Raw genomic sequence first — 13,943 nt, forward strand, 5'->3', positions numbered from 1 at the left:
GCTTATCATCACGATAACGACATGACCGCGACTTCTCGGTTTTGTTTTTATCGCGCGAGAAAACGCAGGCTCTGTCGGACGGATCGATCGGACTGATTTCTGCTCTTTTTAAGTGGGACCCCATAGGAGGTCGTGAAACGTTATCTCAACCGCTGGTTGAGAAGATGGGGCCCAGTTCACGGGTCCCTCTCTCTTATGAGAGAGATTTTGCTTGAGAAAACAATTTTGGACTTGTTGGTTTTTTTAACAATTAAATTGTTATTTATTTTTTATTTATTTTTCTCTTTTCCTTGTATATATTAAATTATTTTATTATTATTATTTTGGACTCGTCGGATTTTTTAACAATTAAATCAGTCCCATCAGACCGGGTCACTCAGAGTTGGCCTCGGTCTGGGCTTATTTCCCGGTTTTGCCAATTGCCACCGCTGCTGTTGTCGCTGGGTCTCTTCTAGACCTACCCTTCGCAGTTCGAGCAGTCCCTGGCTCTTCCTCTCCCGCATTTTCGTAACACAGAAGCCTTCTCGAAATCCGTCGAGTAGAGGTTGCATCCCTTACTGTAAGTCATTTTTCTATGAGCTTTTGCATTTTTCTTTTCAGTGGGTATGGCGAGTTGATTTGGTCTGAATAACGTCTATTTCTGCTTCCCTGCTTGGTTTTAGTTTTTGTCTGAGAGCTGGCGACAAATTCTAGGGTTCTAGAATTCACTGCGTTTCTAATAGTGGGTTTTATTTGCATATTCTATGTGAGCTTCTGATATTTTGACGTGAAATTCGTCAAGGTTTTGCCTTGGTAGGTATTCCTTCTTATTGGTTTACCTTCTGGGTGGAAACGCTGGATACCGGTAGAGGGGAATTATGAAATTCTGCAAACTTGTATTGGGTAGTTGAGCAGTTAGTTCTTCTCGTGTATACGTCGTCATCATCTTTATCCTTATCGTTGTGAGTTTAGTATGTTTCCCTCCGTGTTACACTTCCATTCCATTGAATTTTCTCGTTTCCTTTTTCATCTTTCATTCGAATGCTGTTCGTGAAGGCTCTGTGTAAGAGTACCTGAAGTTTCTGAATAGCTGGACGTTTGAGTTGGAGTGAGGATCCTGTTTCTTAAGGTGAACAAAATACTGTAACAAACCCCCAGTGAGGAGTTTTCAGCTACACTATCACGAATGATGAGAAACCAATAGAAGGTGGAAACATCTTCAGCATTTAAAGATGCTTTAAGGGGAGCCTACAAAAAACAGTCTATGCTAAATAGCCGAGGCAGATCATTAGCCTTCTTTTCTGACATATATGGAGCAAACAAGAAAAATAGGTTCTAGGCTAAGATCTAAGTTAAGTCCAATCTACTGTGCAAAAAAGGTGACATGTGCCAACTGGCTAAAAATGATACTGAAAAAAACACACACTGATTTATTACATGCAATCGCAAGGAAAAACTAAAAGGTGATATCCATGAGATAAATTGTAAAGTTACACAAGTAAGTCGAGGTTAGCTTTTTGTTTTTGAACAGCTTGCTTGGTAAAGCATTTGCCAATTCTTCTTTGAAATTAATGCTTGCAAAGACAACTTTTAGCTCATTATAGCTCTTTATCCCGTTGAACTATATGACAACCATGAAGGTACCTTTGCCTAATAAAATTTAGAGATTGCCTCTTTCAAGAGGATTAACTGATTCTCAAATATCTCCACATAGTTCTTCAAATATGTGATTATTACTTCTTCCCTGGAGTGGTTTTAAAAAAGGAGTTGGCAGTTGGCTGTCTCTTTCATGGTGACGTTCCCTTTCAAATGAAAAGAGAGGCTCTTTTCTGTAGAAATAGAAGCTGACCATTCCTAACTGTAGATGCAAAAAACTGTACACAACTATGAGGCAGGTCTTTGAATATTGTTTGAAATGCTGAATGTAGACATAGATCTTGGTAACAAGAAATGATGTCAGTATTTTTTATTTTTATTTTTTGAGAATGAGGAATGGCGTCAGTTGTTAAAGCAGATAGAGTTGAAGAATCAAATGAAAATGAACTTGACTACAAGTTGTCTCTTTGCACTAAAGTAGGCCTTGTAATCGGCTGTATTATCTTATCTTATGAATAAATATGCTCTAGACGCGTTTTACTTTTGAAATCTTCATGTCGAAAGACAAATAAGAGCATATTGGCATTGAAGAAACACCAGGGGCTTGGATGGAACTCGTGGAGAAATGCTCTATGTTTTATCATGGCATAATGCTTGTGGTAAAACTATAACAAATGTTGCTAACCCAAAGAATTGCTTAGCTTGAAATGATCCTGTATCACATGCTTACACAGCAGGAACACTACTACATCAAATTTTAATGAGGTTAAGATATTTTTCACAGAAAAAAAGAATGAGGAGTTTAGTGTATAGACAAGCTGCAATCAGAAAGATATGCATAACAGAATTTGTAATCTCAAAAGTTCTGATCAATTAGTTGTACACTTTAGCTATTTTCTTTACATAGTCAATTAGAATTATATATTAAATGCGCAATCGTAAAAATAATTTATATATTAGTGGTAATGTTTAAGTGGTATTCTTTTTTTTTTAATCTGAGTGAAGTGGCATTCATTTGAACACCGGTTTGTGCATGTTTAATTATATCTATTTTTATGCTTCTCCCTAGTTGTATGGTATTCTTTCTTCAACTTGTGACCATATTGATGAGGCTACTAGCCATATCTTATGTCACAGTTTTTATAGTGATTGTGAGCATTCTCTAAATATAATTTTAGCTCTACTGATAAGGTGCAGTTGTTCCTTCGTTTGCATGCAGATTCCTGATTGATCTGATCAGTCTTCTCAATTCGTCAGTCACTGCTGTTGGGATACCATAAATGGTAATTCATCATGAAACATTTGTCTACTTCTCTTATATTAATGACCTGCCATTTTGTGATCCATTTTTTTTTGGTTCTAAATCTTTGTGGTTAGAACAAGTGCTGCAACATGTATGCAGTGATTGTTGTTTCTTAACTAATTGTTAGTTACTATTACTATTTCTATGTTGCTGATGGTGACTTATTTTTTTCTTGGTTCTTTTCAGGCAACACTCGCTGATTCTTTTTTGGCAGACCTGGAAGATTTATCCGATAATGAAGCACCTTCTCTGGTGAGAACACAATCTTCTATTGTTTCTCTATATTGGTAGTATACTTTTTTTTTTTTTTTGGTTTTCTTTATCTATATCTTTCAGCACTATGATGGGCGCATAGATCTAGGATATTCTGCTCCTTTTGGTTGTAGCTAGTCAGCAGAGGCCAAGTTGCAGTTTATCTTCAAGGGTTTAGTTTTTACTTCTATTGTGAGCCCCACTTGTGGGAAGGACTGCAGTCATTGTCTGCTGGGATGTCCAAGAACCTTTTCTCTCCCTTGGTGTTCTCCTTGGTGTTGTGTTTAGCTTTATCCTGAGATTATGGATTTAGGTGGACTGACGATTATATCTTGGATGCTTTTAAAAAAAAAAGAATGTATCTTGGAGCCACACCCATTATAGTTGCAAACCTCATACCTGATTCTTTGGGTGGGAATGGTGTTTCTGAACAACATCTTGCTGTGGAAACACTATTTCTTTTATGATATCTTTTTACTAGTTTCTTTATTTAATATGTGACTTCAATTTGAGGTCTTTGATAGTTCTCTTCTTCTTTTGAAAACTAAGTCTCATCGTGAGAAAAGTAGTAACACTACTTTTTCTCCATCAGATCTGTCTGTGGCACAATTTTGTCTTTGTGGCAGTCTTCTTTATGTTATTTTACTTATTTGAAACAATGTCATATTACTTTTTTACCTTTGATGATCACCATCTTGCAGGATGATGAAGGCGACGATGTCAGAGATATGGAAGAAGACGCTGATGGTGACATACCCGATATAGAATCTCTTAACTACGATGACTTGGATAGTGTTTCAAAGTTGCAGAAGACACAACGTTATATGGACATAATGCAAGTACGTATTCTAACCTTCAGATTTGGTAGTGTTTTTCTTGTTCTTATCTTCTTCAACCAACAACACCCCCTGCCTCATTATTCCTACTTTTCCTCTGTATTATTTTAGAAGTATAGGTTAAAGTTCCATCTTATATATTTATTTTTCCATGCTGATCCATTGGGCTAAGGCTCTAATGATGATGTTGATGTACCTAGTAGCACAGCATACTCTTTTCTTTCTTGAGTTGCAGTTTGGGTGCCTTTCCATCATATCTTTAGTATTTTAAATTTTTATATACTATTAGGTTAAATTAGAGGAACAGGACTCATGTCCAGCAGCATAATCCTTCTCAAGACACCCGACAGAAATATGTATAAAGTTTTTTGAAAGTGTAATGTGCTCAAATAAGTAATCTATTCCTCTATTTAAAGCTATTGCCTGGTGTGATTTGATTCACTTCACATAAGTGATATTTCTGTAATGCAAAGAAAAATAAGTATGTATAATATACTCTTAAAAAGAAGTTGACCCGTGCAGTTTAGATGCTATAACTGTGAGACTTCTACCATTTGAGTGATCTTGTAATCAGCGGTATTATGTTCCTGTCAGTTGTTTTTGTACTGAGATAGACACTTACAACCAAGTGCAAAACTTGGGCCAATTTGTTTTTTTATTTTTTATCTCATCTTAGATTTTTATGGTTTTATGCTTTTCTGATGTTCTTTTTTCTTTTTCTTTGCCTATCTCAGCTGAATTATGTTTTTGTCAGTTGTTTTTGTTCTCAGATATACACTTATAACCAAGTTCAAAACTTGGGCCAATTTGTTTCTTGTTATCCCTTTTTAGATTTTTATGTTTTTCTATGCTTGTCTGATGTTCTTCTTCTTTTTCTTTGTCTATCCTCTGAGTTGGTTGTAACGTGTTGGAGACCGAAGCTACAGTAGGCCTACCTGCTGTCACTGAGGCAATGAAGATTACCCTTTCCAGACTTCAAGGGTCTGGAAGCTTCCCTCTCTGCAGATTTTTCTGTCCCTCCCCCTCTCTGCCAGCTCCTCCCCTTTTGTTCCTTATTACCATAACTAACTGTCCTTAAGGGACAGTCCTGTTGCTGCTGCTGCTAGGTGGATCTACCGCTGGGTGCTGAGTTGTCCCTTTCACCCCTTTCTACCTGATTTGTTCTTCTTTTTTTGCTGTATACCTGTAAGATTGGGGGCCTATCATCACTCCACCGATTGAGAGGCACCTTGTCCTCAAGGTGGAAGAAAGGACACTGGGTCAGAATGGTGGTATAAGGTTCCCATGTGGCCTAAAATTTAGGAAAGTCCTTCCACTCGATAAGTACCTCTTAGGTGCTATCTTGTAGACGCCGGGTATTGAGGATATGAGCAGGTTGGGCGGAGAGTACCTTGTCGTCTATGAGGCATTGAGGCAAGGGTTGGCAAGAAATGGGAGGATGAGCCGACTTTTTGAGTTGGCTGACATGGAAGACATGGTGGATGCGAGCGTATGATGGGAGGTCAAGGCGGTAGGCTACTTCACTAATTTTGGCCAGAATTTTGAAGTGCCCATAGAAATGAGGGCTGAGTTTCTCATTGGGTTTGCGGGCCAAGGAGCGGAGGCGGTAGGGCTATAGTTTAAGATAGACAAGATCTCCTACTTGGAAGTGTATGCCCCTTCGTTTAGTATCGTCTTGCATCTTCATTCTAGCCTGAGTTTTGTATAAATTGAGCTTGAGTTCCTCTAGGATGGCATCACGGTCCTGAAGTTGTTGGTCAACTTCGTCTATTGGTGATGTGCCAAGGGAGTACCAAAGTAGAGTCATGCCCATGGCTCAGTGGAAGGTGGTGTTGTACCAGAATTCTGCCAAGCTATCCATTTAGGCCAATGTCGAGGGTTGCTGCTCACAAAACAACGGAGGTATATGGATAGACATCTGTTACCACTTCAGTCTAGCCATCTGTAATAGGGTGGTAGGTGGAGCTCATGCATAGCTGGGTACCTGACTGCTTAAAGAGATTTTTCCAAAAGGTGCTAATGAATACTTTGTCTCTATCCAAGATAATGGACCGCGGAAACCCATGTAGATGTATGACCTCTTGGACCAACAATGAAGCAACCTGGATAGCGATGTAGGGGTGATTGAGGAAGAGAAAATGGTTGTACTTAGTCAACCGGTCCACGACCACAAGGATAGTGTTGACTGTATGAGCCCTTGGTAATCCACAAAGGAAGTCCATAGAGATGTCTTCCCATACCTGGTTGGAACAGGGAGAGGCTGGAGTAATCCAGCTGGAGTGAGCGCGTTGTGCTTGTTTAGTTGGCATACCTCACAGCTAGCAACAAATTTTTGCACGTCACGTTTGAGGCTTGTCTAGTAGACCACGTTGGCCAACCGTTTGTAGGTCCGATAGTAGCCTGAATACCCCTTGAAGGGGGTAGAGTGGAATTCTTCAAAGAGTCAGGAATATAAGTAGCGGAGGCCGGCAACACCAAGCGATTCTTATACATCAAGCATCCCTTAACGATATGATAAGGCGGCTGGTTGTTGCTGTCAAGTAGCAGCTCTTGTTGAATTTTGGTAAGCCTGTCATCCTTATGGATCTCTTGCTCCAACTCTTCTAGTCTAGAGGAACAAACTAAGGATAGGGTTGATATCTCCATAGTTTCCTCCTTTCGTGACAGCGCATCAACAACCTTGTTGCCTGTATCAGGTTTGTATATGATCTCAAAATCTAATCCTAGGAGCTTGGTGAACCACTTCTATTGTTCCTCCCTCATAAGTCATTGGTTCGTCAGGAAACATAAGCTCTTTTGGTCGGTGTGAATGATGAAGTGCTGACCAAGAAGGTAGTGCCTTCATTTTTGGACAGTGAAAACGACTACCATCAATTCCTGTTCAAAGACTGATTTAAGGCGGGCTGTGGGTGAAAGGCCCTAACTCAAGAATGCCAAGGTGTGCCCTTCTTGCATGAGGACTGCCCCAATACCCTTGCCAAAGGCATCAGTTTCCAAGACAAACGACTTGGAGTAATCAGGTAGCGCTAGCATTGGCACTGTGGTCATGGCCTGCTTCAATTCGTCGAAAGCTATGCGGGCGACATCGGTCCATTGGAAGGCATCCTTTTTGAGCAATTGAGTGAGAGGTTCAACAATCTTTTTGTAGCCTTTGACAAACCGTTGGTAGTATTCGGTGAGGCCTAAGAAGCCGCAGAGGCCCTTGATGTCAGATGGAGGTTGCCATTGGAGCATGACTGCAATTTTGGAAGGGTCAGCCGAGACTCCAGCTCCCGAGATCAGATGCCCTAGGTAATTCAGTTGATGCTGGCCAAATGACAACTTTTTGGAATTCACCACCAAGTGATTATCTCCCAATAATTTCAGCGTGGTCCGCACATGAGACAAGTGAGTGGTATGGTTGGGACTGTATATCAGGATGTCATAAAAAAAGACCAATATGAACTTACGGAGGTGGGCTTGGAAGATCAGATTCATCAGCACTTTAGAGGTGGATGGAGCATTAGTGAGACCAAACGGCATTACCAAAAATTCGTAATGTCCTTCATGTGTGTGGAATGCCATTTTGTGGGTGTCCTCCTCCTTTACCTGAATCTGGTAGTATTCCGATTTGAGGTCTAGCTTGGTAAAAACCTGTGCCCCTCCTAGCTTGTCCAAGAATTCGTCAATAGTGGGGATGGGGAATTTGTTTGGTATAGTTATCTTATCGATTGCTTTGTAGTCGTCCTTCTTCTTTACCAATAGCACCAGGCTGGAGAAGGGACTGCTGTTGGAGCGGATGATCCCCATGGTCAAAATCTCCTTTACAGTCTTCTCAATTTGTCTTCTGGTAGTAGGGATAACAATAGGGTCTGATTTTTTATTTTTTTATTTTTTTTGGGGGGGGAGGGGAGGCTTGCTTGCTCTGATGGCAATGGGGTGGTCATGAGGCCGTGATGGTGGCAAGCTAGGTACAGGTTCAAACACTTGAGAGAATTCCTCGAGGAGAGAGGCCAACTTTGGTGTCTTTGCTTTTATCTGCACCATGGTTTTATGAGAAAGACCATAGAACTCTACGAGGCATCCTTGTCTTTCCTTCTCTAGAATTTTGGTCATGGCCTTCATCGATACCCCTATGCTGGCCAAGGTAGGGACTCCCCTGAAATTGGACTTTCTTCCCTTGGAAGATGAGCATCATGGAGATATTTCTGCAATTGAGATAGACATCTCCTAGCAGACGCAGCTAGATCACTCCCAAAACGACATCAACAACTTCCATAGCAAACAGGAAGTGTTGTTTAATGGCCGCTCCCTGGATGTTCAAGACTAAATCTGGGCACATCCCCTCACCTTTGATACAATACCCGTCGGTGACCTTGACTCCAAACGGTTTGCTCTGGGTGACTGGAAGTCATAGCTCTCGGACGAGGGAAGCAGTGATTAAATTGTGGGACACGCTGCTGTCAATCAGAACGATGATGTCGTGCTGCCCTATGGTACCCATTAGCTTCAACGTCTAGCTGGCAGCGATACCTTTGTGAAGTGTGTTGAGGGATAGTGTGATCAGTTCGTACACAAGGGGTTCTAGATCCTTCGCTGGGGTGTCGAAACGGTCCGGCATAGGGGCCTCTTTGTCGGTGACGATCATTACTTGGAGTTGCCGCCGCTTACAACGATGTTTGGGTGAGAATTTCTCGTCGCAGCGAAAGCATAGCCACTTCTCCCTCTTTGCCTACACTTTAGCATCAGAAAGTTGTCAGTATGAGAAGTCTAGCTATGTCGTTGCTATTGGAGGCCTTTCCGATGGTGGTTGGGGGCATAGGGACGTTGTCGCCGAAGAGGAAAGGGAAAACCCCTTCAGTTCGGGGCATGGCGAGATCCGAGATGAAGAACGATCTATTGATCTTGTGATCGATCTTATCCCCACACGCTTGGGCCCATGCCACTTAAACTCACCCATGCGGCCTACAATTGAGTTGCGCTCGTCGATTCGGTGAGCGGTTTCCATCAATGTGATGATAGACACACTAGTGGATTGACTTGGAGCTCGACCCGTACATCATCCCGAAAGCCATTGATGAACACTCCCATAAATAGTTTGTTTGAGGCTTCGACAAGCAGGTTTGACAGGAGCTCAAACTGCTTCTTGTAGGCGGCGATGGTGTCGCCTTGCCGGAGTGCGAGGAGAACCTCGTACAGACCTTTGGTTTGCGACGGATTGAAGCATCGGAGGAAGGTCAACTGGAATTGCAACTCGGTACGCATCAAAGCTTTGGTTTCTACCATCTGAAACCAGTTCAGGACTCTTCCTTCCAAGCAAATGACGATCGATGGGATCTTATCTGCCTCTTCGACGGCATTGATGGCGAAATACCGGTCCGCGTGGTAGAGCCAGCCGTATGGGTCTGCGCCAAAAAAAAAGGTAACTTCAATCTCCTTCCTCTTTGTTCTCTGGTTGCTTCTCCTCGATTGCCTTCTCCGAAGCATTGCTCCTCTTAAGCTGTCGATGTCTCTCCCATCGGCGACTTATCCTTGGTTCTCTTCCCTTCCTAGAGTTCCATAAGAAGCTCTCGCAATGACTTCGTGTTGATTTTGAGTTCTTCCATTCCACCCTTCAATTCCAAAAGCTCCTTTTCCACTGATTCCATTCGGCCTTCCATCTTCGATTTCACCATATCCAGCCCGGCCTCGCTCTGATACCAGAGTGTTGGAGACCGAGGCTACAGTACCGAGCCAATGAAAGATGATCCTCTCCAGACTTCGAGGGTCTGGAAGCCTCCCTCTCTCTGTCAGCTCTCCCATTATTCCTTATTTCCGTAACTAACTGTCCTTAAGGGACAGTCCGTTGCTGTTGTGGCTAGGTGGATCTACCACCCTGGGTGCTGAGTTGTCCCATTCCTCCCCCTACTTCTGCCTGATTTGTCCTTCTTTTTTTTGTTGTATACCTGTAAGATTGGGGGCCTATCATAATGTCTTTCTTTGGGTGTAATCATTATCCATCTGTTTATATATACACTTAATTTTCCAATATAACAAGTATCATACATCATGTATATTTATACATAATGTTTATATATACACATGTAGATATAAATATAGACTTACATAAACATACACATATACATATACGTGTAAGCCATAATTGCTGAAAGAAAAGAAATAAAATGTAACTGAAAGTTGTGCGAATCTTCTCTTACATAGTCATTTTGTCGATAATGATGTCATGGATACTTACTGGATACTTACTGCGTCTTTTACAAGATTAAATGTCATTTCCTTAATGGGGATGGAACTGACGAATTTGGATGACGAACTGCAGAAAGTTGAAGAGGGACTTGAAAAGGGGTCTGATATTTCAAACCATGGGCTGGTCTTGGAGGATGATCCTGAGTACCAACTAATTGTTGACTGTAATGCCTTATCAGTTGATATTGAGAATGAAATTGTTATCATACACAATTTCATTCGGGACAATTATCGCTTAAAGTTCCCTGAGCTGGAATCCCTTGTGCATCACCCAATTGATTATGCTCGAGTTGTAAAAAAGATTGGAAATGAGATGGACTTGACTTTAGTTGACCTTGAAGGGCTTCTACCATCTGCTATTATAATGGTTGTTTCAGTGACTGCCTCTACTACAACTGGTAAGCCTCTTCCTGAAGAGAATCTGCAAAAGACCATTGATGCCTGTGACCGAGCTCTTACTCTTGACTCTGCTAAGAAGAAGGTTCTAGACTTTGTGGAAAGTAGAATGGGGTATATCGCCCCAAATCTTTCTGCTATAGTTGGAAGTGCAGTGGCTGCAAAGCTGATGGGCACTGCTGGCGGGTTGTCTTCTTTGGCTAAGATGCCAGCATGTAATGTTCAACTTTTGGGTGCAAAGAAGAAGAACCTGGCTGGGTTTTCCACGGCAACTTCACAATTTCGTGTGGGCTACATTGAGCAAACGGAGATTTTCCAAAGCACGCCTCCTGCCTTGAGGATGCGTGCCTGTCGGCTTTTAGCTGCAAAATCAACACTTGCTGCACGAGTGGATTCTACAAGAGGGGATCCCACTGGGAAGACTGGTAGGAATTTGCGGGAGGAGGTCCGTAAAAAAATTGAAAAGTGGCAAGAGCCTCCTCCTGCAAAACAGCCGAAGCCTCTTCCTGTTCCTGATTCAGAGCCCAAGAAGAAGAGAGGCGGTCGTCGTCTCCGAAAGATGAAGGAAAGGTACCATGGTTTTGTTTTCTTTGCTCTTGCTGATATGCATTGCACTTTTTGATCTGGAGATCCCTAAGGCAGCTGAATGTGAGATACAGATGTTATTGAGGTAGTTGATAGGGTGGGTGGTGGTGGCCTCATTTCATTCATCTGCATTAATATCTCCTTCCTTTCTCATTTCATCTCATTATGCATCTTATTGGTGGCTACAGCAACTATATTGTTATTGCACCAACTGTATCTGGTTGCTGGGCCCTCTGAAATAGAATTTGTTCTGTTTAATAGCATGAATGGACTTTTATCAGAACCAAGCCTTTCAGGTCTCGATCATCAGATGTATTCATTAAATTATATGTTTTGCAGGTATGCTGTTACAGATATGAGAAAGTTGGCCAACAGAATGCAGTTTGGAGTCCCAGAAGAAAGCTCTTTAGGTATGAACATCCATAAATCAAGTGAGAGTTGAACTGACTGTAAGAAGGGTGACCCAATGATGGTCTGACAAGTGCTAGTACATATAGGTGGAAGATTTATGTTGCTAACCTCAACAAAGAATTGGGTTAAGGCTCTGAAATTGTTGTTGATGATGATGACAATGAACTCACTGAAGTGCACATGACATGTTATAGTAATTTATTCTGTGTTCTCCAAGAGTAGTGGTGCATATGTTTTATTTGTCTTCTTATAATAGAATGGAATCTATGGATTGACACTTACCATGTCTTATAAGCCTCTAGTAACTAAATGGAGATCAAGGTAAATATTGTGCTTAATATTAAGCTCATGTCTCTTGTTTACTTTTGTTCTTAATCTCATTATTGGTTTGTGAATTTGAAATAGAAGTGCAGTAGAAAGCAATTCTCAAGTTTCTGCTACACAGATTATGAAAGTTGCTTATTTAATCTTTTGGAGCATTAAAACATCCTACATGGATTCTCTGAATATGTAGTTCCAAATGTTAATGTTGTGATATTCTTTTTACTGTGTATAGGGGATGGTCTTGGTGAGGGTTATGGTATGCTTGGTCAGGCTGGAAGTGGGAAGCTACGTGTATCAATTGGTCAGAGCAAACTTGCTGCAAAAGTCGCTAAAAAGTAACTTGCTTTCATTGCCTTCTTGCTGCTATTTCTTGTCATTCATAAGTTTAGCACTATAATACTAAATAATTATGTTTGAAACAAGTTCATTTTGCTTCTGCTGTTTAATATAAATTCTTTTTTTGTTGCTATTCATTTACTTACTCTTTGCATTGGAATTTCCTCCTACTCTACCTTTCTTTTTTTAATATTCTTCTTAATATTTTAGGTTCAAGGAAAAGAACTATGGCAGCAGTGGGGCTACATCGGGTTTGACTTCAAGTTTGGCATTTACACCCGTGCAGGTGAGTCTGGCTTATCTGCTATTCTGGATGGTAACTTGGTGATACAACGGGACTTACTTTTTTTTTAAAAGTTTCTTTTGCTTTTTTTTAATTTGAGGCGTAACAGGACTTTTTATTTATTTATTTCAAATAATATGATCAAAATGCTGCTTCTCTTGTTCTGGCTCTACTATTTCTGTTGTTGTTTCTTCGATATTGTTGTTTAGTTTGGGCACCCATGATGTCATTTCTTTAACAATGGGATAGGATTAAGATGAGTTTCCAATGACTGTTTTTAAAGATCAAATATAAACCTAGACAGAAGTTTCATGTTTCATTTTCGTAATTCATCCTTTCTCTATTTTAAGTCAGTCTGCTATATGAATGCAATAAGGGATGTCCACTTCTAGTCATAACATGTCCTTGTTAATTTGTCAGAAAAGATCATTTTTCTGTGTCAAGAATTTGACGGCCATGAATGTCATGAATTTTCAGGCTCATTTAATTATTATATTAGTTATTATGTAGTTTTCATTTATTCCTTTATGATGTTTTTGAACAAGTAGCACTTAAATCTTGTATTGTTACAGTGTGGACCTCAATAAGACCTTGCCTTCTCCATCCTGTTTGTGAAAACTTATGTCCTGCTGTGTTTCTTTGCAGGGTATTGAACTCACAAATCCACAGGCACATGCAAGTCAACTCGGCAGTGGCACTCAAAGTACCTACTTTTCAGAGATAGGAACCTTCTCAAAAATCAAGAGGACTTAGAGAAGACACTTTTGACTTTCATGAGTATTGAGCCTCATGTTCCTCCGCCTGTACAAAGATCCTACTGTTGGGTCAAATACTAGAAAAGTAAGTGATCTGAAGCATGGTTCTGAGTATCAACTTACACTACTAAACTGTTGTTTTCTGACTCCTTAGTTGCATTCTCGGTGACTAGTCGTGCTTGCCAACGGGAGATCTGTAAACGTAGTTTATATGCGTGGTGGCCATCTAAATATTGTCACAGGTCATTGATGTAAGCCTATGAACTTAATAATTCTTGCATATCAGGAAATCTTAATATCTGTTTCTTGTGTAGACCATAACTGGGGAAAACTGTGACAGATCTTGTTTCATATTCACTTTGGCTTCTTCATTACTGCTTGCATATGCAACATTTTACATCATTGTAATCAGAAGATGCAGGGACTAGACGTTTGCAGTTTTGTTGGCTGAGATCTTGAATTTCTTTGGGATAATGTGCAAACTGAAAATTGATCTTCCCTCTAATTCAATCCATTAATTTGTGGATTTACATTAGGATGAGCAGTTGGAATGGTCCGTTGACAATTGAACGAGTATGCTACTAGAAAATGCCTTTTGAGCTAAAGGACATGTTTAATATAAATCATTAGTAATTTAAATGATTATTATCATTAAGACTATC

At 40.6% G+C, this 13,943-nt stretch overlaps 1 protein-coding gene across 2 annotated transcripts; it reads left to right on the forward strand.

Moving 5' to 3' along the window:
- The first annotated feature begins 430 nt into the window (after window positions 1-430).
- On the forward strand, window positions 431-13,786 carry LOC137943975 (U4/U6 small nuclear ribonucleoprotein Prp31 homolog). Of its 2 annotated transcripts, XR_011110774.1 has the most exons (10): window positions 431-559; window positions 2,795-2,858; window positions 3,065-3,130; window positions 3,832-3,969; window positions 10,265-11,157; window positions 11,512-11,582; window positions 12,140-12,242; window positions 12,454-12,529; window positions 13,172-13,366; window positions 13,436-13,786. XR_011110774.1 is itself a non-coding variant. In XM_068789435.1 (9 exons), the coding sequence occupies exons 2-9, from the start codon at window positions 2,856-2,858 to the stop codon at window positions 13,277-13,279; spliced, it is 1,458 nt and encodes a 485-aa protein (XP_068645536.1). In that variant the 5' UTR covers window positions 431-559; window positions 2,795-2,855; the 3' UTR covers window positions 13,280-13,786. The 2 variants fall into 2 exon arrangements, 1 of the variants encoding a protein (XP_068645536.1); XM_068789435.1 differs by having other exon boundaries at window positions 13,172-13,786.
- Window positions 13,787-13,943: the final 157 nt, after the last annotated feature.

Source organism: Aristolochia californica, unplaced genomic scaffold, assembly GCF_029961685.1.
Source record: "Aristolochia californica isolate CCGP_79_NKW_82.1479 unplaced genomic scaffold, dmAriCali1.0.hap1 SCAF_11, whole genome shotgun sequence".
Lineage (NCBI taxonomy): Eukaryota > Viridiplantae > Streptophyta > Magnoliopsida > Piperales > Aristolochiaceae > Aristolochia > Aristolochia californica.

Coding starts and splice junctions, on each gene's coding strand:
- LOC137943975 (XM_068789435.1), top strand. Junction 3,970..10,264: donor GTTATATGGACATAATGCAA/GTACGTATTCTA, acceptor GACGAACTGCAG/AAAGTTGAAGAGGGACTTGA. Junction 11,158..11,511: donor CTCCGAAAGATGAAGGAAAG/GTACCATGGTTT, acceptor TATGTTTTGCAG/GTATGCTGTTACAGATATGA.